At 34.7% G+C, this 24,121-nt stretch overlaps 1 protein-coding gene across 1 annotated transcript; it reads left to right on the plus strand.

Moving 5' to 3' along the window:
* Positions 1-143: 143 nt before the first annotated feature.
* On the plus strand, positions 144-7,356 carry LOC112802439 (protein argonaute 1). Its single transcript, XM_025845661.3, has 22 exons — positions 144-439; positions 1,348-2,021; positions 2,100-2,308; positions 2,394-2,543; positions 2,629-2,762; positions 2,839-2,948; positions 3,104-3,210; positions 3,294-3,432; positions 3,509-3,625; positions 3,832-3,939; positions 4,088-4,159; positions 4,685-4,807; positions 4,897-5,056; positions 5,146-5,405; positions 5,513-5,655; positions 5,774-5,836; positions 5,915-5,978; positions 6,061-6,196; positions 6,292-6,365; positions 6,478-6,572; positions 6,711-6,742; positions 6,862-7,356. The coding sequence occupies exons 2-22, from the start codon at positions 1,356-1,358 to the stop codon at positions 7,071-7,073; spliced, it is 3,174 nt and encodes a 1,057-aa protein (XP_025701446.1). The 5' UTR covers positions 144-439; positions 1,348-1,355; the 3' UTR covers positions 7,074-7,356.
* Positions 7,357-24,121: the final 16,765 nt, after the last annotated feature.

Genomic DNA, 24,121 nt, shown 5'->3' on the forward strand with positions numbered 1-24,121 from the left:
AATCTTGAGAAATTCATAAAAGAACAGGAAAGTAATTATACTATTTAATAAGAAAATAAAATATATTATAGCAAAATATAGTAAATAGATTTTATTTTTAATGCAAAATATATTTATAATAAAAATATTATTCTGTATTCTCTAATTGGGGAAGAGAAGAAAAGAGAAGAAAAGAAGATTGAAAGAGCGTAGGGACGGAGTGGTCATTTTCAAAGACCTACCCCATCTTTATAACAAACTCACAATGCCCATAGCTCGCACTGCTTCTCCTTCTTCTCTTTCTCTCTCTAACCGTTTTTTGTTTCTCCATTCCCTAAATTATAGTGAGAGAAACTCCCATTCCCTGCACTCTCTTTCTCTCAGTCTTCTTTATTAATTATACACACTCAGCTTCTTCCGCCAACACCTTCGTCTGCTCCAGCGCCTTTTTATTTTTCAGGTGAAAATTGAAATATGAAACTCGATCACTCTTTTTTTTATTCTATTTTTTTCGCCTAGGGTTTGGTTCTTCTGATTTCAGTGTATGATTTTCAGTTTGCCGTTTTCTCTGTTTTTTTTTCCGCTGTTTTTGCTTCATGTGTAGGGGTATTTGTTGTTTTATTTTCACGGTATTTGTGAAAATATGATAATTTATTTTATTTTTTTTCTCTTCTTTAGATCTAGTTGTGTGGACTGTGGTAGATGTTGCTGTTGGTGATTTTGCTTCTGATCTGATCTGCTTCTGATTTTAACGATTACCGTTTGTTATCTTGCGGGCTTAGCTTTTTTGAAGGTTTTCTTTATTTTACTTTTTTTTTGTTACTTGATGCTTGTGTTGTAGATCGTACTGTTGTTTATCTTTGGTTGTTACTTTCTAGGGTTTGGTGGTGTTGATTATGGTTGGGTTTAGTGGTTATCGCTGATGGTGGTGATATTGGGTTTGGTTTTAGTTGCAATGTGTGTACCCTGGATGATGATTTTACTGATCTATTTTTTGACATTCTCTCCATCTGGTACATTTTCTCCTTCTGGAAACCAGTGAATGACTGCTTAGGTTGCTTGCTGTTCTCTATCCTTGTGATACTTGAAGTATTCCAACTTGTAGAAGCTGCTTTCTTGGTGTTTTTTTGTGCTTTTATCATGAGTTGTTTTGTTTATTGTCATGAGCAGTATCCTCGATGGAAATCCCTTGAGCGCTGTACTTGATTTTGATGTTTAGGTTATAAAGTTGTTGGCATGTGTGATAATTTGATCATATGTAGCTCTCTATAAAGTGATTATATTTTGAGATGTTAGGCGTGCCTTATACTGAGGTGCTTATTTATCACTAGTCACAAAGTTGTAACGCTTTTTCCCCTTTGTGTGCAGTGTTCATCATGGTTCGGAAGAAGAGAACTGAAGCAGCTAGTTCTAGTGGGGGTGAAAGCTCTGAGGGCCAACAGCGCCCTGCAGAAAGGAGTGCTCCACCCCAACAGGCTGCTCCCACCAGTGGGCCTGGGCCACAAGGGGGAGGTAGGAGTTGGGGTCCCCAAGGAGGACGTGGTGGTTATGGAGGAGGACGTGGCCGTGGAATGCCTCAACAGCAGTATGGTGGCCCCCCTGAGTATCAAGGTAGGGGACGGGGAGGACCTCCCCAGCAAGGGTATGCTCCACGAGGTGGATATGGTGGTGGCCGCGGTGGTGGTGGTGGTGGTGTAGGAGGCGGTCGAGGCGTAGGACCTTCTTATGGTGGCCCACCACGGCCCCAAGTTCCCGAGCTGCACCAAGCTACCCCCCCAGTTCAGTATCAAGCGGCTGTGTCTCCTCGGCCTCCTCCCTCTGAGGCTAGTTCCAGTTCATCCCAGCCACAGGAGATGCCCCAACTGGAACAGCAAATGGGGCATATAACTCAGACAGAAGCTGCCCCTTCTGGTCCACCAGCTAGCAAGTCATCCATGAGGTTTCCCCTTCGCCCTGGGAAGGGTAGCTACGGCACAAAATGTATTGTCAAGGCCAACCATTTCTTTGCTGAGCTGCCAAACAAAGATCTGCATCAGTATGATGTAAGTTCCACCTTAAGTAGTTGAGAAAATCCCAGTTTGTATGTAACTTGTAACTTATATCAGTTGTTGGTTGCTTAGGTAACGATCACTCCAGAAGTTACATCAAGAGGCGTTAACCGTGCTGTTATGGAGGAGTTGGTGAGGCTTTACCGAGAATCCCATTTGGGGAAGAGACTTCCTGCTTATGATGGGCGAAAGAGCCTCTATACAGCTGGTCCACTGCCTTTCGTGTCAAAGGAGTTTAGGATCATGTTAATTGATGAAGATGATGGAACTGGAGCTCAAAGGTTAGTTTCATGTTTGTTTCCAACTTAATATTCAAATAAAAACTTTCATACTTTATCTGATTGTTTTGTTTGCTTATCATTGCAGGAGGGAGAGAGAATTCAAAGTTGTGATAAAATTGGCTGCTCGGGCAGACCTTCACCATTTAGGGCTCTTTTTGCAAGGGAGACAAACTGATGCACCTCAGGAAGCATTGCAGGTTCTCGATATTGTGTTGCGTGAACTTCCTACTACCAGGTCTTTGATATAGCTCTCTTCCTTTATTTGGTTTCGTTGTTATACCCAAAACTATTGGGGTATAAATGGAGTTTTGTTATTGTAGGTATTCTCCTGTAGGAAGATCATTTTATTCACCCGATCTTGGAAGAAGACAGCCTTTGGGTGAGGGGTTAGAAAGCTGGCGTGGTTTCTATCAGAGTATTCGTCCCACACAGATGGGACTTTCTCTGAACATTGGTACATTATGCTGTCTCTACATACCCACTTCATTTTCTATCATAGATTCCATAAATGCTAACTTTTGGATGTGCAGATATGTCTTCCACTGCATTTATTGAGCCATTGCCGGTGATTGAGTTTGTAACTCAGCTACTGAATAGGGATGTATCCACCCGACCACTGTCAGATGCTGATCGTGTGAAGGTAGATTTTGGTTGACACAAGCTATGCGTGCTTTCATTTGCATTTGCATTTGGCTGTTATCCATTTATGTGGCTTGGATTTTGGGAGACTGCTTGTCACCCTTGATTTAAAAGGAATGAGAAATTGACTTTTTTCTTTCTATTTTTGAATGACAGATCAAAAAAGCTCTCCGTGGTATCAAGGTTGAAGTAACTCATCGTGGAAACATGAGAAGAAAATATCGCATCTCTGGTCTGACTTCCCAGGCTACTAGAGAGTTGACGTGAGTAATAGTCACCTAACATTTATTCTTAAATGGAATGGGTCAAGTCTACTGCTCACTTTTTGGTTTGTCAATAATTTTAGATTCCCTGTAGACGAGAGGGGAACAATGAAGTCTGTTGTCGAGTACTTCTCTGAGACCTACGGGTTTCACATTCAACATACTCAGTGGCCTTGTTTGCAAGTGGGAAATACACAGAGGCCAAATTATCTGCCAATGGAGGTAAATGAGTTAATGAGTAGTAAGCTTTTTATTTTCATGTGAATGTACCTACTGAAGGATTGTTTGTTGGTTGCAGGTTTGCAAGATTGTAGAAGGGCAGAGGTACTCAAAGAGGTTGAATGAAAGGCAGATTACTGCTTTGCTCAAAGTCACATGCCAACGACCTGTTGAAAGGGAGCGTGACATAATGCAGGTCTGTAGAATGTCTTCTTAGCATAATAGTATCATATTCTAATTCTATCTACATGTGTAGTGTGTAGTAATGCATTTCATAGAGGTGTGGGCTTTTGTTGTCATTCTGTATACTTCTCCACAATATATTGATTGAATATATTCTATGTACTTTCATCTGTATGTTCATGTTGCTTCCCTCCTAATTCATTGTTTTTTTTTGTTCAGACAGTACATCACAATGCCTATGATCAAGACCCTTACGCTAAAGAGTTTGGAATCAAGATCAGTGAAAAGCTTGCTCAAGTTGAAGCTCGCATCCTTCCTCCACCCTGGGTATTTTTCTGTACATTATCCTTTGTATATATTTTCTATCCATATCAAATGTGTGAGTGAGAGAGAGAGAAGTGAGTGTGTGTATGGTTTCTTTATTATAAACTTGTAACTGGTCTTTTTAAATGTTTATTGACATTTTGTTCTCCAGCTCAAATATCATGATACAGGTAGAGAAAAGGACTGCCTACCTCAGGTTGGCCAGTGGAATATGATGAATAAGGTTAGAGATATTGTATAAAATGATTCCCTCACTGTTGACTTTATGCTTTTGATTTGTTATTGTTATCAATATTCTTTTTTCATACTTTATTGCCTTTTGATTTGTCAATTGCTTTCAATATTTTATCTGCATATTTTATTTTACTATTCTGCTTTGGTTGTGGTGATGGTGCAAGTATTTTTATTCCAGGGTTGTCTCTTGGGCCTTGCATCAGAGATAAAGATAAAATCCATCTTGAGTGTGTGCCATGCTATTTTTGTGTGAAAATTTAAAAAATTAGACCGAGCTAATCACCTTATTTTTAAAGTATTGATGTTATTAGTCTTAAAATATGCTGAGCTGGAATAGGTGGCATGCTTGTGAACTTGAAAATTGAGATGCCCTTCCCTCTTTTATGCGTATATTGGCATTTTAATATACTTTTAAATCAGATCAGAGTGATGTGATCAAAATTTTACACTGTTATTAATACTGTCCTTGTTGATTGAAACATCAAATAACCTTTTGCTATGGCTTTTATTTCAGAAAATGGTTAATGGAGGAACAGTCAACCATTGGTTCTGCATTAACTTTTCCAGGAATGTTCAAGATAGTGTTGCCCGTACATTTTGTTACGAGCTCGCTCAGATGTGTCAAGTATCTGGCATGGTATAGGTTCCCTTTGTAAATCCTTCTGAAAATATGATTTTGTTTGTAGTTTTCTTGCCATAAGTAATCCTTTTGTTGAATATGATCAGGCATTCAATCTGGATCCAGTAGTTCCCCCAGTTAGTGCTCGTCCTGACCAAGTTGAGAAGGTTCTGAAAACTCGGTATTATGATGCCAAGAACAAGCTGCCTGGAAAGGATCTTGATTTGCTTATTGTTATCCTGCCTGACAATAATGGTTCTCTTTATGGTAATGATTGGATGACTAAACCACGTGTCCTTCCTTTTTATACTCATAATACTACGGTTTATATTAAACTGTTATTTTTTGTGATGCAGGTGACCTGAAACGAATATGTGAGACTGATCTTGGGCTTGTTTCCCAATGTTGTTTAACAAAGCATGTATACAAAATGAGCAAGCAGTATCTTGCAAATGTTGCTTTGAAAATTAATGTTAAGGTTGGTGGAAGGAACACTGTGCTTGTTGACGCCCTTTCGCGGCGTATTCCCCTTGTTAGTGACAGGCCTACAATAATTTTTGGAGCCGATGTTACTCACCCACACCCTGGAGAGGATTCAAGCCCATCTATTGCAGCTGTATGTTCTTGAATTTGTCTAAAATTCCAACCTGTTCTATTTAAGTATCTTTTTTAAGGTATTATTTTTGACTTGATCACTTGAGTATTATCTTGTATGCTGTGTAGGTTGTGGCTTCCCAAGATTGGCCTGAGATTACAAAGTATGCTGGTTTGGTTTGTGCACAAGCACATCGACAGGAACTCATTCAGGATCTCTTCAAGCAATGGCAAGATCCTAATAGAGGACAGGTCACGGGTGGAATGATTAAGTACCCTCTCTTTCCCTCCATTTTGTGATGTTAGCTTGTTAAAGCACATATGTATAGATTCCATGCTCTTGTAGGTTTGAAAGATTAACTAGTTGTGATTTCTTATTCTTTTTGGCAGGGAACTACTCATATCTTTCCGGAGAGCAACTGGGCAGAAGCCACAGCGCATCATATTTTACAGGTAGTTTGATGTTTTCAAGCATGTGATCAGATTTTTATATTTATGGAACCTGGCAATTCTAAATTTTATTATTTGCAGGGATGGTGTGAGTGAGGGTCAATTTTATCAAGTCCTATTGTTTGAGCTTGATGCTATTAGAAAGGTATAAAGTTTTGCCAAATTGTTGACGTATCTGAAATTTTAGATGCTGTTTGTAACTTCTTCAGTCTAAATGTTCCTGCCAGGCCTGTGCATCTCTTGAGCCCAATTATCAGCCTCCTGTGACCTTTGTGGTAGTTCAAAAGCGTCATCACACTAGGCTTTTTGCCAGCAACCATCATGATCGAAACTCTATTGATCGGAGTGGGAATATACTGCCCGGTATTTACTAAAATTTTGATAAATTGTCCTTAATAAATGATAAGTTTGATGCCAAAATGAAAAAAACATAACCCGGAAACTGAAATTTTTTGCAGGTACTGTTGTGGACTCCAAAATCTGCCACCCAACTGAATTTGACTTTTATCTCTGTAGTCATGCTGGAATTCAGGTGAATTTATAGCTTATCATTGTTTTTAGTGTATACACAATTTGACGTTTAAAGTGTGATCCTTGTGTTAAAAAATGTTTAATTGGGTTTTTATGTTGGAAAATGTTATCAGGGCACTAGTCGTCCAGCTCATTATCACGTTCTGTGGGATGAAAACAATTTCACAGCTGATGCTCTTCAGATGCTTACAAACAACCTGTGCTACACGTAAGTAGTAAAAAACACGGTGGAATTTCCATCTTTTTTTTTTTTTCAAGTTGTGTTTGCCACACCTTTTGATATCTAGTACCATCTTTACCTTACCTGACACTTGATGTGTGATGTTCTTTAATGTAATTTCTTCAGCTATGCCAGATGCACCCGTTCTGTTTCAATTGGTGAGTCTTCTCTTAATGCAAATGTTGAGTTTGGGGGATTTGTGTATGTTCATGTTTGTATCAATGTATTGCATGTGTCTAACAAGTTGGTGTTTGTTTTTTGTATGGTGCAATTTCAGTGCCTCCTGCATACTATGCGCACTTGGCTGCATTCCGAGCCCGTTTTTACATGGAGCCCGAGACATCCGACAGTGGCTCGATGACAAGTGGTGCTGCTGCAGGTCGCGGTATGGGTGCAGGACGCAGTACGCGTGCACCTGGTGCCAGTGCTGCTGTGAGGCCCCTGCCATCCCTCAAGGACAATGTCAAGAGGGTCATGTTCTATTGCTGAGTAACATTTTAAGGCAAGGACTATTATTATTTCAAGTCATGTGGAGGACCCCTTCTCTATGTTTTATTTGTTTGTTGGTTTTGTTCCGACGTTGTTGAGACATTGCGAGTGCTGTGTGGTACTTTTAATTATATTGTTGTTGGCAACCCTACCTATGCTAGACCTTTCTACTTTGGAATTTGAGCTTGAAATGGCAGTAATTTGTTGACTCTTGTCATGTCGTGGATTGGCAAGATCTCTAGCCCTGTTTGGATATATGCGTAACTTTATTATCATTTTAACATCTTCCTCCTAGTGTTTTATTATCAATTTGAAATTGTTTTTTGTTTTGTTGGGGATGTTTTAAGGAGTTAAACTCATTTGGTTAACTTGTAATTTCCTTGGGAGGATGATTAGAACTTAGAAGGGCATTTTTGTAGTCAGGGAAATATATAAAGTATGCATAATTATCTGGGGTGATAGGTTTATTTATATCTTCGTAAAATGGATTTTGCATGTAGTGAAATATTAAGAATACATATTATGGATGCATGTGGTGATAGGGTTATAAACTTGTAATAGATGAGTTGAGATATATAGGATTCTTGACGCACTATATAGTTAAGGAAGAATTTGAGGCATTCTTCTTCCAGTGATTTTTAGCCTATGATCAATTTAATAATATATATATTTGAAAATTTTCCTATAGTTAATGTTGACAATGTTCCAATTCGGCCCTTTTATCGCTATTTGTACGCACTTTATTTCTTACAACTGCTCCCTAACCCCAAATGGACTGACCGGTGAAGTTCTTTAAACTTTAGTCAATTGCATGAAATGAGTTAGTAATTAGTCATAATGGCTTAAAAGTTATAATAACCCTAAACAACGAGTTTATATTAATGTTGGGGCAGTGTGTGGTTATAGAAGTTATTGATAATTTATTACTGTCCTACGTTTATTCTTCAGTAATTAGTACCTCGTTTTTATTTCAAATTATCTCGTTATTTATTTATTTTTTTACTTATGCACAATATTTAAGACAATAGTTAGTTTTTATTCAAAATATAAATAATTAGAAAAAGATAAAAATATTTTTTCGTATTATTTTTGTCTATTGATTTATTTTATTTTTTATTAAATTTTATAAGAACTATTTGAATCATATAATAAAAATATTAAAAATAAAAATAAAAGATAAAAACGCAAACTAAATGCATTCTAATTGGAAAGAGTTGAGAGGCACATTTTTATAGTTTTACACGTTTAATTATAGGTAGCTACTCTCATAAACATGTTAAAAATATTTTTTTATGATGATTTTTATTTAAAAAGTGTAATTTATTTGTTCAACATTTTAAATGAAAGTAATTTTTATTTCAAATAAAAATCAAATTCTACAATCTATCATCCAATGGTTAAAATGATATATTTTTACATGACAACAATTATTAAATCTTCATTGGAGTAGCCACCTTAATTATATATCATGATGTTATTAAATTATTTAATTTGATGATATGTTATAAAATAAATCTACTCTGTATATATGTCAAATTATGTTTTGTCATATCCATAAACTATTCAATCAAACTATCAATTGTCTGAAAAGTTTTTTGAATATAATTATGCTCTTCTTAAATTCTTATAAATAAAAAATTGAGATTGAACGATAATCATAATATTAAATTATTTTACATGGACAATTCATGAAAATGCTTTTCAAATTTCAAGAACTAGGCTATATAATTATTAAATGGAAGAGTTAAAGTAGTTACACTTACCGTTGTCCCTAAAATAAATAACTGCACAGTATAGTATTTCTAGAGAAATATTCTCCATGTTCGTTAGGTACGAGTTAAAGAGGTAAAGTGGTGTTACTTCAATAAACCAAACTTGCATTCGAATTATTTGGCTTAATCCCTCCCTTAAATCTTATTTAAAAAAAAAGGGACAAAGTACGTAAAAAAATATGAACCAAATATTACTTTTTGTTTCTAGAAAAACCATTCCACACGCAATGGACTCCCTAGTTCTTACATTTTAGAAAAATCATCTTATGTAGCTGATGTAATAATTATGCTGCTTAGATCTTAGTCCTATTATTTTATTCAAATTTTGTTAATGTTTAAAAAAATGTAATATCTTAATATCGTAATTGTATTGTCAATAAGAATTAAAAAAGATTGAAAATAACAAATAAAAAAAAATGCGAGATGTTGGAGGCAAAATAAATTACAAAAATTAAACAAACAAAAAATTAAAGAGAAGATGAAGAAAGAAACATAAACATAAAAGAAAAGAACAAGTAAAAGTAGAAGACTTTTATTAATAGAAAATGAAAGAAAACAAATTACAAGTGTTTGAGTTTAAAAAAATTACTTAAAATTCCTAATTTTACCCTGCGATATGACAAGAGGCTGAAAGCGTTTTTAAGTATTTTTCAAAAGAACCGAATTCTCTACAAAATATGCCTAAATATTTATTTATAGACTAACTTAATGTATAGTTACCAAGTGAAAATTTGAATGACATTTGTAACTTTCTGCATTCCTCATTTGATACCAATTTAAAAAATCAAAATAAATAACTAAACTGTCAAATGACCTAATTTAATTAAAACAAACACAAGTATTATGTATAGAAATATCAATGTATAATTAATTATTTTATTTTCATATTTTTTTATAAAAATAATATTTTTTGTCTAATATAATGCCCCAAAATTTTTCACTTGAAGTCATATATAGTGATTGAAACTAAAAAAATCTTGTTTATAGCAACAAAAGAAATATATAAGCATGTATTTATTTATTCTTTTAAATTTATTATTATTTTTTATTATATATATATATATTTATTATATATATTTTTTTATTATTTTATTTTATATATATATATATTTAAATATATATAAATAATAAAACACGTATTGAGAGGTATCTTATTTTAAAATGTTAACTTAGAATATCAATAGGAGTACTCATACAGTATTGTACTTTTCTTTTTTTTTGTTATTTTTATTTATTTACCTACCTATTTATTTATTTTTATTCTGACCAAACAAAAATAAAATAGCTCAATATCCTATCGTTTTGTAATACTTCGGAGAGAGAGAATAGATTAGTGTTTAAACACCTAAAAACTTCTTTTTCAATTTTGTGTCTTTCATTCTTCTAAATTTTATCTACTATGGTGGAATTCTTCCACTCACAAGGGTTCAACTATACCTAGTTCTTCTGATATTTCAGGCAAGATTTAATTGCTAGTTTCATTTTTATTTAGCTCTTTTCTATTGTTGATTTAGAGAAACTCTAACCTCAAAAAATGGTGTAAATAATATCTCTTGTATTATCTATGAGTACTAGAATCTTACTCTGAAGAGCATTCTTTTTTTTTTCTTTTACATTTTTTTGACTCAAATTAAGATTTGACTGTTGAACTCTTATTCTTCAATTCTACTATGTTATTTTTTTTCACTTTTTTTATGTTTATTTTCTTAATTTGATTATGAGCTAATTATATTATTTGGTATATTGTTGGTATTTACGATTATAGATAATTTTTTTTAAACTATGATCTTGTTCAATATGTTTTCTATTCTTCAAATTACATGCATGTTCTACTGTATCAAATTTTATGAACCAAACATTACATATTACTTTTTGAGCGTGTTCATGTGGGATGGAATTCAAATGCTATCTTAGTCCTTTTGAATTAGGAAAATAATAGGATATTCTAATGTCTAAAAAATTATCTCTTCTTTTTTGTCCCATTGTGAATTTGAGATAAAATTTTAAATAAGCTCAATTTTTATTCATTTCTTATGCATTACTTTTTACCTTTACAACTTGTTTGTTGATTGTTGACAATCTCGACACCCAATACCTAGATTTTTCAATCTATACTCTTATGGCAACCTCAAGCCACCATCTATTAACAAGTCCTTTTTTTTATCTGAAGTGGTCATTTGTGATAAGTCGTTATAAAAAACGGCAAAGATTTTACTCCTGAACTAGAGGTCTCAAAATAAAAAATGTGGAAATCTCAGGTGCTGCTCTCCTTCACCATTGACGGTGTAGACTCAGCTTTCACTGGCTCTATTATCTCTCTTAAAGTCATAAACAAGATCAAAAATTCTTTTTCTGGTCATTCTCAAAGAAAATATGTTGCTTTTCAAGACTCTCTTTCCATTTGATACTTTGACTCCAACAACAGGCTATTCAGAAATCTCCCAAAGATCAATATTGGAGGCTACCATACTTGGTTAGATAAGGTTGAAACTGAGAAGATGACCTTGTGGAAAGAGATTGGAATATATGATCTAATTTAGCTTAGTAAAAACTCTTACACTGTCAATTCAGGATTAATGGGATGCGCATTGTATTTTTGGGATGAGACTTCTCATATTTTTCACACCCCATACGATATGATTACGCCTACTCTTTTGGATCTAGCTGCTATAACTGGCCTACCTCTCTTGGGAGAGAAAATTTTAACTACTACCAAGTTGACCACAAGAGTTAAGTATGCCATTTATATCTCTTCCACCACCTATTAGAGCTTCATTCTCAATAACAAAGGTCAAGATGAAGAACTTGTTTCTGATAATGAGCACGTAGTCTTTCTTTTCTATTGGTTGAGCGGCATTGTTTTCTATGCCCGGAGTATTTAAATCGAAGACACTTATCTCCCATTGGCCATTATGTTAGCCAAAAATAGGAAGTTGTGTTTAGCCAAATTATTTTTGGCTCGACTATATCTCACTCTGGATTGGATCACAGACCTTATGAGGGAGTAGAAGAGAATCACTAATGTTGACGGTTCCGTTTAGTTTTTTCAATTGTTGATGTCTACCATTTTTGAGTCTAAGCTACAACCGCGTTTGACCCAAAAAGGTCCAACATATTCTGTGATTGCAGGACACCATATACTCAACTTAGTTTTTTCCGACAAGTTGATGGCCTCACATGATAAAATGAAACACTTCTTCCGTGCTTTCTATTACTTGCCATAGAAAGATCACAACTTTAATTTAACTCCTTTTGCTAATTGTCAAACTGGTCTGCATTGGTTGACGCGATCTCTTACCCCAGCTAAGACTTCACAAAAGGAAAGTATCACTATTTGGTCATAATTCTTGACTCTCCAACTACGTTTTGCTGGATTCTCAGGTGAAGATGACCTAAAAACAACGGTCTATATGCCAAATGTCATTTTTAGACTGTTTGGATTAGCTCAAGCCATTCCGTCCCCTTACCATCTTCAAGAGTCTCAATCTTTGCATATCAAAGCTACTTCACCAGAAGATCTGTTGAAATTTCAAAAGGACAATTCTTCGCGGAGAAATAACTTTCACCTATTTGCTTTTAAACCTTGTCTGTTAACCACATACTCATTCTTTTCTTGGTAGAAAACCTATTACTCTTCTATGAAGGTCACTTTTAGTATCTATTGTCAAAGGATGAACACTACTCTTGTAATGCAACAAATGAGGAGAGCATCAATCGTCAAAAAAAGGTAATTACTACTAAATTATTTGTTCATTTGAATTCAAAAAATTATGCTTTTCTTTGTGCTGTTGTTATTAATGTTATTTCCTTCCTGCATAATGCCTTCTAAGAATGACACATGTTTTAATTATTTTTATTATATATATATATATATTGTTACAGAGGAAAAAATCACCTCACTTGCTGCCAATCCTCCTTTGAGAAAGACTTCTGGTAGGCTTGTAGGAAAAAAAGAAATTCAATTTTAATTACTCAAGCCGCCGGATAAAAAAAAGACTTGAACTAATTGTAGTGTCAACATCTTCAAATAGTGATGATAAGAATGACACATCAAATACATCTGATGGCAACCTTGACGGACCGGCAGTCTCTCAGAAAAAAGAAGAGGAAAACGAGAACAACTCGTCTAGTGATAAAGCAGTGAGTAAAATCTCTTCGGAAGATAATGATGTTGATGTCCTTAGCCTCAATGGTCAACTTGCTTATCAGGTATTTTTATATATTCTCACATCCTCCATATTAAAAATAGCATTATCTTGAAGAACTTAAATGATGATGATGCCTCTCATGCTGATTTTTTTAATCTCATTAATTACCTTCATCCTCATTTCACTTCTTGCTTTAGGTCATCGCGACTCCTACTCCTTCACTAATTGTGCCTAGCACTGAAAATCTGATAGCTGCCACATCTGATAAACCTACACCTAATCCCAAAGCTAATAAGGTATAACATGTCATTTAGCCTGATTATTAGTATCTCTTCCTTATATCCTTTTTTTTATGTTGACACCTTCTTTTGCATTTTTGTTTAGCTTTAAAATTCTGAAATACCTCTGAGTGAACAGTCAGAAAAACAAGTGCCAATCATTTCCGTTCATGCTCATACCCCTAATGTGGTGAATGATTTGTTGTCTGACTCAGAAAGCTTGAATGAAGCATATGCATGTAGTATGGATACACAGAAGACCATAGTTGAATCTTGCTCTACCATTCAAAGTAACCTTTCAACAGAACAGCTCCATGTTACACCTCCTATAACCGAGACTGCTGACAAATCCATCTTGCTTTCGTTGGCCCAACAACTCGGTGTCATTCTATCCAAACCTCTTTTGACAGTTGCCACTAATCTGAACCTTAAGACTCAGCTTTCTGATATTCTTCAGACCTTTTGCATTACACCACATCCTGAGACTATTGATCCTTTGTTGATTAGCTTACGAAAGGTTTATGAGGACCTTTACATCAAATTTTATGACTCTCAAGTAGCTATCTCCTCACATTAACACTCAACTGAAGATTTTTCAAAACTTGGAACAGCAGCTGACTGTCAAGAAAGGGATGAAAAATAAGCTGGACCCCGCTTTGAAAAAGAATGAAGGTCAATTTGCCAAAGCAAGCAGCATGCTTGATAGTAGCAATGCATCCTTATAGTCCCTTGAAGAGAAGATGCTTTGCTTACATGAAGCTGCAAAAGAAGCCAGGAACTTCCAAACCGCTCTCCAAACTGAAGTTACTCATTTGAAAGAGATATTTGAAGCTTAGTCTTGTGTTTCTTATTTGAACTTCTGTCATTTTAATATGTCGCTGCAATCTTCACTTTTTTGAACTTTTAGTTTTTTTTTATTTTTTGCTTTTGTATGCACCCTATCTTTATTTTGTAGACTGGTTGACACTTGTTATCTTTGGAAAGTTATTACATTACTTCACACTGAACCAATTATTAATATCACAGTGACCTCTTTTGTATTTCATTTGAGATGACCTCCATATCTATTTATATCAGGTTGCACTGGTGCATGTCATCTGGTGTGCATTCGCCTCAAGTGCTGTCAAAGTAAATCAAATGTGCATTTGTTGACATGCTTCTAGCTTTACACAGGTTTATTCACTAAATCTTTTATTTCTATATGTTGGCATGTACTATACTGTACTCAAAGAATGGTAAATTATTTTCTGTATTGACTCTTATTTTAAATTAATACCTTGGACACATATTTGCATCATAAACTTAATGCTTTATACTGTCAATGAAACTTGCAATTCATAGAAATCACATGGGTATGTTAGTTTTTACAAACTAAATTACAAATATAAGTTAGCTCTTTATTTTAGCCCTTAACATTTTAACTAGACATTTTTGTATCCTTAAACATGTGGAATGTTTATCTCATGAATGTCTGGCCTATATACTTTTAAATACTTGCCATTTATTGAAAGAATTCTTCTTCCTAATCCGACTTCAATAATCTTATAGGCATTTTCAGAATAAATCTTATCAACCATATAAGGTCCTTTCCAAGTTGGAAACCACTTACCATAAGTTTTTGACTTTTTTTCTATATGCAAAATTGCTTTCCACACTAAATCTCCAAATGCAAATGTCTTTGCTTTAACTCGGCAGTTGTATGATTTTAACATAATCTCTTTTTGTTGAATCACCCGCTCTAAAGCTCTCAACCTTTTGTCATCTAGTTCAACGAGCTCATCATGCAAAGAATTCCAATAATCTACTACTGGTATCTCATTTTGTCTAGCCACCTTTATACTTTGCAAATTGATATCAATTGGCAACACCGCATCATGACTGTAAACTAACTTATATGGAGTGGTTCCAGTAGAACCTCTTGGAGAATTTCGGTAAGCCCAAAGAACTTGACAATGAGTTTGGTGCCAATTTCTCGACTGCCTTTCAATGTATTTTTTAATTAATACAATCAAAATTTTATTCGCTGCCTCTACTTGTCCATTGGCTTGGGCATAATACGGTGTAGAAGAAAGTATTTTTATATCCCTAGACTTAGCATATTCCATGACTTTTTTTTCCAATAAACATGGTTCCTTGATCAATAGTAATAGACTGAGAAATTCCAAACTTATGCATAATATGCTCCTCTATGAAATCAATTATTTCATTGTGAGTCACATCCCTTAAAGGGATAGCCTTTACCCATTTAGAAAAATAATTAACACAACCAAAAATGAACTTATGACCTTTAGAAGAAGGTGGGTGAATCTGCCTAATCAGATCTAAAGTCCATCCTCTAAACGACCATGGTTTAATTATAACATGCAATTCTGACACTAAAATATGTTGAAGGCTTCCATGTTTTTGGCATTCTTCACATGACCTAGCATAATTTATACAATATCTTTGAATAGTTAGTCAATACAATCTTCTCCTATTTATCACCCCATTTCATTTTTTCCTGATTGATGGGCACCACAAATTCCCTCGTGCACTTCGGCAAATGCCAAGTACGCTTCTTTTTCTCCCAAACATGTCAAGAGATTTCCATCAACAGATTTTTTAAACAAGACATTATTCATTAGAACATAACTTTGAGCCCTATATTTAAGTTTTCTATCGACACTAAAGGCTTGGATTTTCTAAATATTCCACAATTGATACTCTTCAATCTTCTGGGTCTAGTTTTTCTAATAACAACACTTTTCTCTTTCTCTCAAAGACATAAATATGTCCTTTATCCTTACCAATTTTTCTAGTGTTGAGGACTTGATCTTATATCTTGAAGCAATTTGAGCTAATTCATTTGTTTCTTGATTTAACTCCCTTGGAACATGCCTTACAATGACATTGTCAAACTCGTTCAACAACTTTGTAGCCATATTAAAATTCTTTCTTAAATTTTCACTAACACACCTATACTCAAGTAATACTTGACGGACTACAAGCTGTGAATCTCCAAAAATTTCCACATTTTTGACTCCTCTTTCTAATAATAATTTCAGTCTCATTATTAACGCTTCATACTCTGCCTCATTGTTGGAACATGAATAATTCAATTCAAAGAGGAATTTACTTGGCTCGCCACTTGGAGAAATAATTAAAATTTCTATACCAATACCACCTTTATAGTATGAACTGTCAAAATATAATTTCCAAGGCACCAAATCAAAAAAACCCAGTAAACTCTCATTAATGTCACTACAAGGATGGTCAACCAGAAAATCAGCTAGAACCTGACCCTTAACGGCTCTTGTAGGAACAAAATGTAAAGAAAATTCTGTTAAGGCAAACATCTATTTTTCTAGTCTACCATGTAATATTGGAGAAGACAACATATATTTAAGAACATCAAATTTAGAAATTATATAAACATTCCTAGGAATTAAATAACACTTAAGTTTTAAACAAGAAAAATATAAAGCTAAACAAAGTTTCTCAATTGGAGAATAACGGCTCTCAACATTATTTAGTGCACGAATTAGGTAATAAATTACTCTTTTGTTGCCATTTTCATCTTCTTGAGCCAGCATTCCACCAATTGTTACTTCAGAAGCTGACACGTAAAGTTTTAAAGGTGCTCCGTGCCTCGGAGGTGTCATAATAGGATGATTAGTCAAGTACTGCTTGATGTTGTCGAAAGCTTCTTAGTGCTTTGCTTTCCACTGGAACCCTTCATCTTTTTTTAACTTGAACAGAGGCGCAAAAGCCTTAGTTTTTTCTAACAGATTGGAAATGAACCTTCTAAGGTAATTGGCCTTCCCTAAAAATGCTTGTAGTTGTTTTTTGTTAGCTAGAGGAAGAGCCTTTAAGATAGCCTTTGTCTTGTTCTTGTCAATTTCAATCCCTTTTTTCTATATCAAGAAACCAAGAAAATTCTCTGCACTCATACCAAAAGCACATTTTAAGAGATTCATTTTCAATTTATATTTTCTCATTTTTTAAATATTTTTTTAAATTTTCTAGATGCTCTTTTTTAGCATTTGATTTGACAACCACATCATCAACATAAATTTCTATAAAATTTTTAATAAAGTCATGAAAAATTTTATTCGTTGCCCTTTGGTAAGTTGCACCAACATTTTTTAGCCCAAATGGCATCACAACCCATTCAAAAGTTCATAAAGCACCTGGACACCTAAATGTAGTTTTTGACACATCTTCCTCAGCGATGTATATTTGATTATAACCTGAATATCCATTCGTAAAACTTAAAATTTCATGACCAGCAGTAGAATCTATCAACATATCACCTATAGGCATTGGATATTCACCTTTTGGTGTTGCAGAATTTAAATCTCTATAATCAATGCAAATCTTTAATTTTCCATTCTTTTTCATGATAGGAACAACATTAGAAATCTAGTTGACATACCTTGCTGTTCTTATAAACTTAGCTTTAAGAAGTCTTTCAATCTCCTCTTTAATCTTCTTCACGACTTCAGGAGCAAATCTCCTTGGTGGCTGCTTGATAGGTTTGACATTGGCCTTTAGTGGCAATTGATGCTCTACTAATTCACGACTCAAACCTGGCATTTCTTCATAATCCCATGCAAAACAGTCACAATATTCCTTTAATATCTCCACCATTTCTTTTTCAAAATCATCAGACAACATCTTGCTCACATATGTTGGTCTAGGATGATCACCGTTACATCTACCTCCTCCAAAGGATCCTGCACCTCAACGTTTTTCACATTGTCAGTATTATTATTCTCAAAACCTAAAGGACCATCATCATATATACAATCATAAGGTACACTATCAATGCATCCTTCTCTGTCTGCCATATAGGCTAACAGCTGAGCCAATTGGCTCGTCAACCTCATCATTTAAGTCTCTCTTGAGGCCGTATTTGCCCCGGTCTTAGGGACCAAAATAAAACCATTCATATCTATTTTGCACATCTCAATATTTTCAAAATTAAATGCCTTGGTGTCAACTGTCAATGGCTTGACTCCAGGATTATACATCCTGAACTCCACATGCATCTCATCATAGTAATAGGTACTATTGTTAGCAAGAACTTCTTCCACTACTCTATCTTCATTCCAGAAAATTAATTTTTGATGTAGAATCCAATCACGTCCTAAAAGCAAGTTAAAACCAGCTTTAGATGGAACAACAACAAACAGAGTTGGCCTATTGATAGAACCAATCTTAATTGACAACAGAACCACACCTCTAACAAATGAAGTCCTTCCATTAAAATATGTGACCCTAATGCTACTTTTGATCAAATCCTTTTCAGTCTTTCCAAGCCTTCCCATCATTCTTTCTGGCATGAAATTGACAACAGCTCTCCCATCAACCAAAATCTTATTGACTATCCTTCTATCAACACGAGCCTTGATATGTAGTGGACGCAAATGTTCCATGTCATTTTCAGTAGGTTTCTCAAACAATCCTCCACCACACATATTGTCATCTAGCAATAAGCATTCGCTTCTAGGAAAGACATCATAACAATCATCCTCTAATGATTCCACTTCTCGGACTTGACTATACTCCTTAGACAATATTGACACCACAGCTATAGGTTGCTTAACACCAAATATTGCTTCTAAGCTGTCATCAAAACCAGTGTCAAAATTATCAGTAATTAAATCTTCATCTTTTTCTTCCTTGTTTTCAACCATTACCTTCTTTCAAGTCAGATTCTTCTTTATATTTTTATTGTATTTAGGGTGATTGGAAGAATTGCCTGTTTTTGCAGACTTAGCCATGGTTGGCAAAGGAGGAAAATCTGCACCGTACCCCTTGTATAGATCTAAAGGAACATACTTAGATATATTTTCTTTTTCCTCAAAAGTTGTAAAAGGAGAATACTTTGAAATATTTTGACAATTTGGTCAAAGAGAATAACTAGGAACCTGCGGCATGTTAGGATTATAACAAGAATAAATTAGCTTTGAGAGAATAGGTATATTTTTTGGAATATATACACTACCTTCATCTTGTGCATGATTCATGTTCCATAATTGGGACTCATAATACTTGGGCTTAAAAGGTCTAGGCCTCACCCACTTGTTTTTTCCTCTTGAGAAAGTAGTAGGTTGATTCTGCACATTTTTCACATTTTGGACCCATTTATTGTTTGAAATTTTGGTGGGAGGAATCCTTGTCATTTGAGAAAATCCATCGAGTTTTCCATCAATCATGACTATAGTCGTCATCTTCTGGTTGACCGGTTGTATCCCAACGTTGTCGACACATTTGTTCAAAGAAGTCTGACCGCCTAACTTTTGTTTTTCCTTTGCTACCTTTCATTTTAGCTCATTAGTTTTATTCTCATTTTCAACAATATTCTTTTTCAACTCAGCCTTTTCTTTCTCTTCAACTTTATACATTTTAAATTCTTTTGCAACTTTTTTGTCAAAAATAGCACTGCACTTTGGGCACATAACAATGGTGCTGTCAGATTCTTTAAATTTCAACAAAAAAGTCTAACAAATCCTCACCAGGACGAGGATAAACTGGCTTCTTATCTTGCTAAAAAATCCTCAGATCTTTATTTTCATCTTGAGCACTAGTCATTGTAGCGTCAATTCCTACCTTGTTGACTGTCAAATTAAATAGCTCAACATAATTTGAATCAGCAACAAATGGTTCAGTGTCCACCTTCATATCAGTTTTATCCTCAAACTTCAACCTTACCTCCTCAATGGCTTTTTGTATCAAATCCCTGAAACAGACGCAATTATTAGTGGTGTGTGAGAATACCTGATGAAACTTACAAAATTTTTTATTCTTTATTTCATCAGTTGAAGACATCCTTTTTCCTTCCAGTAAAATAAGCTGCTTATCTTTTAATAAAATTTCAAATATTTGATCTGCCTTAGAAATATTAAAAGAATAAGTCTTATTTTCAACTTTGGAATATGAAGAAATTTTTTTCCTTTAACAGGCTTTAAAGACTTGCACACATAAGGAGGACCCCCTATGTAATTCAACAATATAAACCTCTTTCTCATCTGAATCACTACTATCAGAAAAACAATCAACATATGCAATCTTTTTAGAACCTTTTTTGAAATTCTCCTTTTTCTTCTTAATTTGCTCTATCTTTCTTACTGTCTCAGCTAATTGGAAAAGATCTACAGTATGTTGATTAAAAATTTTTTTCCTAACTCCAAATTCTAACTAATTAGTGGCCATTTTGACAACTTTGGTTTCCGAAATTGGAGTAAAACACTTATTTCTCATGTTTCTAAACTGTGCTAAATAAGTGTCAATGGATTCTCCCTCTGCATGTCTGATAGAGAATAAATTTGTAAGGCTAACTTTCAATTCACCTCGAAAAAATTGATCATGAAAATTTCTTTCTAACTGAGCGCAAGAATGAATAGAATTCGGTCTCAAGTTGGAGAACCACGTAAATGCATTTTTTGTTAAAGAAGAAGGAAAATATCTCATCTTGAGATATTTATTAGAAGCTGCTTCTCCAATTTCAACAGTATATCGAGCAATATGCTCTACTGTAGATTCATTTTCTTCTCCAGAAAAATTTGTAAGGGATTTTGGAATTTTCCAACCCCTTGGAAGCTCTGCTTGTTGGACACATTAAGAAAAAGTGAACACAAAATATGGCCTATTTAAGTAACCAACATTAAATTCTAAACGGTTTAAAACTTGTTCAACGTTCCTAGCTAGATTATAATGCCATTCTAAGTTATTTTGCCTAAGTCTTTTCAACATATCATCAGCATTTTGACCATGTCTAGGCATATGAACGTCATAATTAAGAATTGCTCCACCATGTTGGTTGACATTATCAAGTCCTAAACCAAGGTTATCATTTTTTTCTATTAACTTGCCTATTTAATTGTTTAATTTTAGTGTTTGTGTTTTCCAAGGTTCTGAAAACCGAACCGGTCATCGAACCGCTCTAGGTACTGGTTCACTGGTTCATAGGTTCAACCGGTCTGACCGTGGTTGAACCGTAAAAACCGTTTTATAATAAAATAATAAATAAAATATAAATAAGCACATGAAAATATAATTATAGTCTAATCTAAACTTTAAAATATCATTCAGATTAAAAGTACTACATAAACCAAATGTTATAATCTCATTCAAATACAAATTCAAAGTTCAAAAGTCAACAAACAAACAACCAAACATAACATAGCAGCATCAAAATGAGCCAAATTTGTCATCAACCATCAAAATCCTCCATAATTTGCTGCAGATTTGCGTCATTGATTTCATCACCTTCATTTCCACTACTTGGACTAGAAAAAGCAAGTGGTGCAGCATAAAATGTACTAGTACTACCACCACCACCACCTTGATCTAAATCAGCATCAATCTCATATAAGAAAATATAACACATTATCAATAAATTAAAGATCAAAGCTATTGTAATTTATTGTCTGTTCAATAAACTATAATACTCACCAAGCAAGTCTTCAATATTACTTGGAAGATCAGGCTCTTTTTCAACAACCTCTTCCGTCACCCAAAAATCAACCTTATCAATAGTTTCAATATCGATTGGATCATATTGCAACTTTTGCTTTCTTTTTTTTCTTTCATTCCTAACAAATTAAATACAATATATGATAAGCCTAGTATATTAGCTATACAAAATCTAATGATATGAAATGAAAGGATGAAATATATATTACCTGGATTTAAGACGCAAATTATATGTAACATACACAATATCACTTAGCCTATCATGTTCCAATCTATTCTTTCTTGCTGTATGAATTTGATCAAAAAAACTCCAATTCCTTTCACACCCTGAAGAAGCAGATGCTTGGCTAAGAATGCAAACTGCCATTTTTTGTAAACATGGAGCAGAACTACCAAATAACCTCCACCATTCATCTATAAATTACAATCCCATATCTCATGTATTAGTTATCAAATTAAGGAAATCAAAACATAAAATAAGTAAATAACTAAAGCTTATTATCAAACAGATATTATTACCAGGTTGAAGTTTTTTTGCAGCTGGAACAGCTTCAGGCCTATCAAAGCTTTCCTTTCGATCTCAATATAAGTGTATTTCTTTCATTGCCTCAACTGAATCTAAATTATTAACCTTGCAATGCAATGTAACAAGATCAAGTAAAGCTCGCATGACATCAGGTGATTCTCTATAATTTTCAGAAAAAAAGCAATCAGGATTCAAGAAATAGGCTGCTGCGTGAAGATTTTTTTTCAAATGTTTGTCCCATCTTGAGTTGATAATCTATGTGTAAGGTTGATATGTACTCTTCCTATGCTTGAACATTTCTTTGATTCCATTTTCTGACCTCAACATACCTTCATAAACAATTCCCAATGATGGTTTATCATCGGCATCTACCAACCTCAGCAATTTAATCAACGGACTCACAATTTGGCATACAGTAAAACAATCATCCCAAAATTTATTGTCTAGGATAATTGCACTCACAGCTCTACCATTAGCACTCCTTCCTAATTTGTGTCCGGTAAAGTGTGTATCAACAACCAATTGTTGTAATTCCGATTTGTGCTCAAAGATACTCATCAACAACCTCCTTAGTTGGTAACTGACTCAGAGTTTGTTGTTCCTCTTGCGCTATTGCTTCATCAATTGCATCCTCACACTCATCGGTACCCTCTTCGTTGAAACTTACTTTCCTTTTACTAGTTTTACTTTTCTGAATCTCTTTCAATAAACCTTCTATTTGTTTTTCTACATCATACGGGACCTTAGAACACTTCTTAATGTCTCCACCTATCTTCACCAAATGATTTTTCATTCTATTAATTCCCCCGCCCCCAAAAGTACTCAGACAAAATAAGCATTGGTAATGCGGTTTTCCATTTATATTCTGTAAAGCAACGTATCTCCAAGCAGGATCAGTTTTCCCCCGAACACTAGAAGTTTGTGACTGATTTTCGTTACTCGCGGGAGGAAGAGAACGTTCATTCGAAGCAGAATTATTTTCAACATTATTATTCCTAGGTAGGTCTTGGTTGATACTTTCTTCCATACCTAAATATTACCAGCAATCCAACCCAATAATCCCAACTCTCAAGTTCACAACAAATGAACAAACAACATCCAAATTCCAAAATCAGAGTATACAAACAACGTCTCAGGTTCAAAAAATTCTTTGTTCACAAAATCATCTCTCAAAATCAGAGTATACAAAACCAGAGTTCACAATGACAAAATCATGTCAAAAAATCAGAGTTCACACAATCAGATTTCACAAAATTAGAATTCACAAAATCATGTCACAAAATCAGTTCATATTTCATCACAGAATCAGTTCATATTTCATCACAGTTTCATCAGAATTCACAGAGTTCACATATCACTATATCAGTTCATAACAGTTTCAGAGACTCAGAGTTTCATCAAAATTCTTTGTTCACAGAGTTCACAGAGTATCAGATTTCATCACAAAATCATGTTCATAACTAAATTAAAATTACCTGGAAATGAGGAAATCTACTGCTTTCTCTCAGAGCTCGAAGGACTTCAGGATTTAACAACGCTTCAACGCTTCTCTATTGCTTTCTCTCAGAGGCAGAGCTCGACGGAGGTGACATGCGAAGTGGCTGAGGGCGCAACGGAATTGAGTGCGCGACGGAGCTGACGGCGGGACGGTGCTGACTGCGCGAGGTATCTGACGGCGTGACGGACCCAACGGCGCCATGGAGCTGACGGCGCGACGCTGCTGACGGCGTGACAGTGCTGAAGGCGCGACGCTGCTGACGGCGTGACGGTGCTGAAGGCGCGACGGAGGTGAGTGCATTGAGGGCTTCAGGCGTTCTGTCTCTCACAGTGGTGGGTCGTGGTGGGTCGTGGGTGTTGTTTTGTC

The sequence above is a fragment of the Arachis hypogaea genome, chromosome 5 (assembly GCF_003086295.3).
Source record: "Arachis hypogaea cultivar Tifrunner chromosome 5, arahy.Tifrunner.gnm2.J5K5, whole genome shotgun sequence".
NCBI classification, from domain to species: Eukaryota; Viridiplantae; Streptophyta; class Magnoliopsida; order Fabales; family Fabaceae; genus Arachis; species Arachis hypogaea.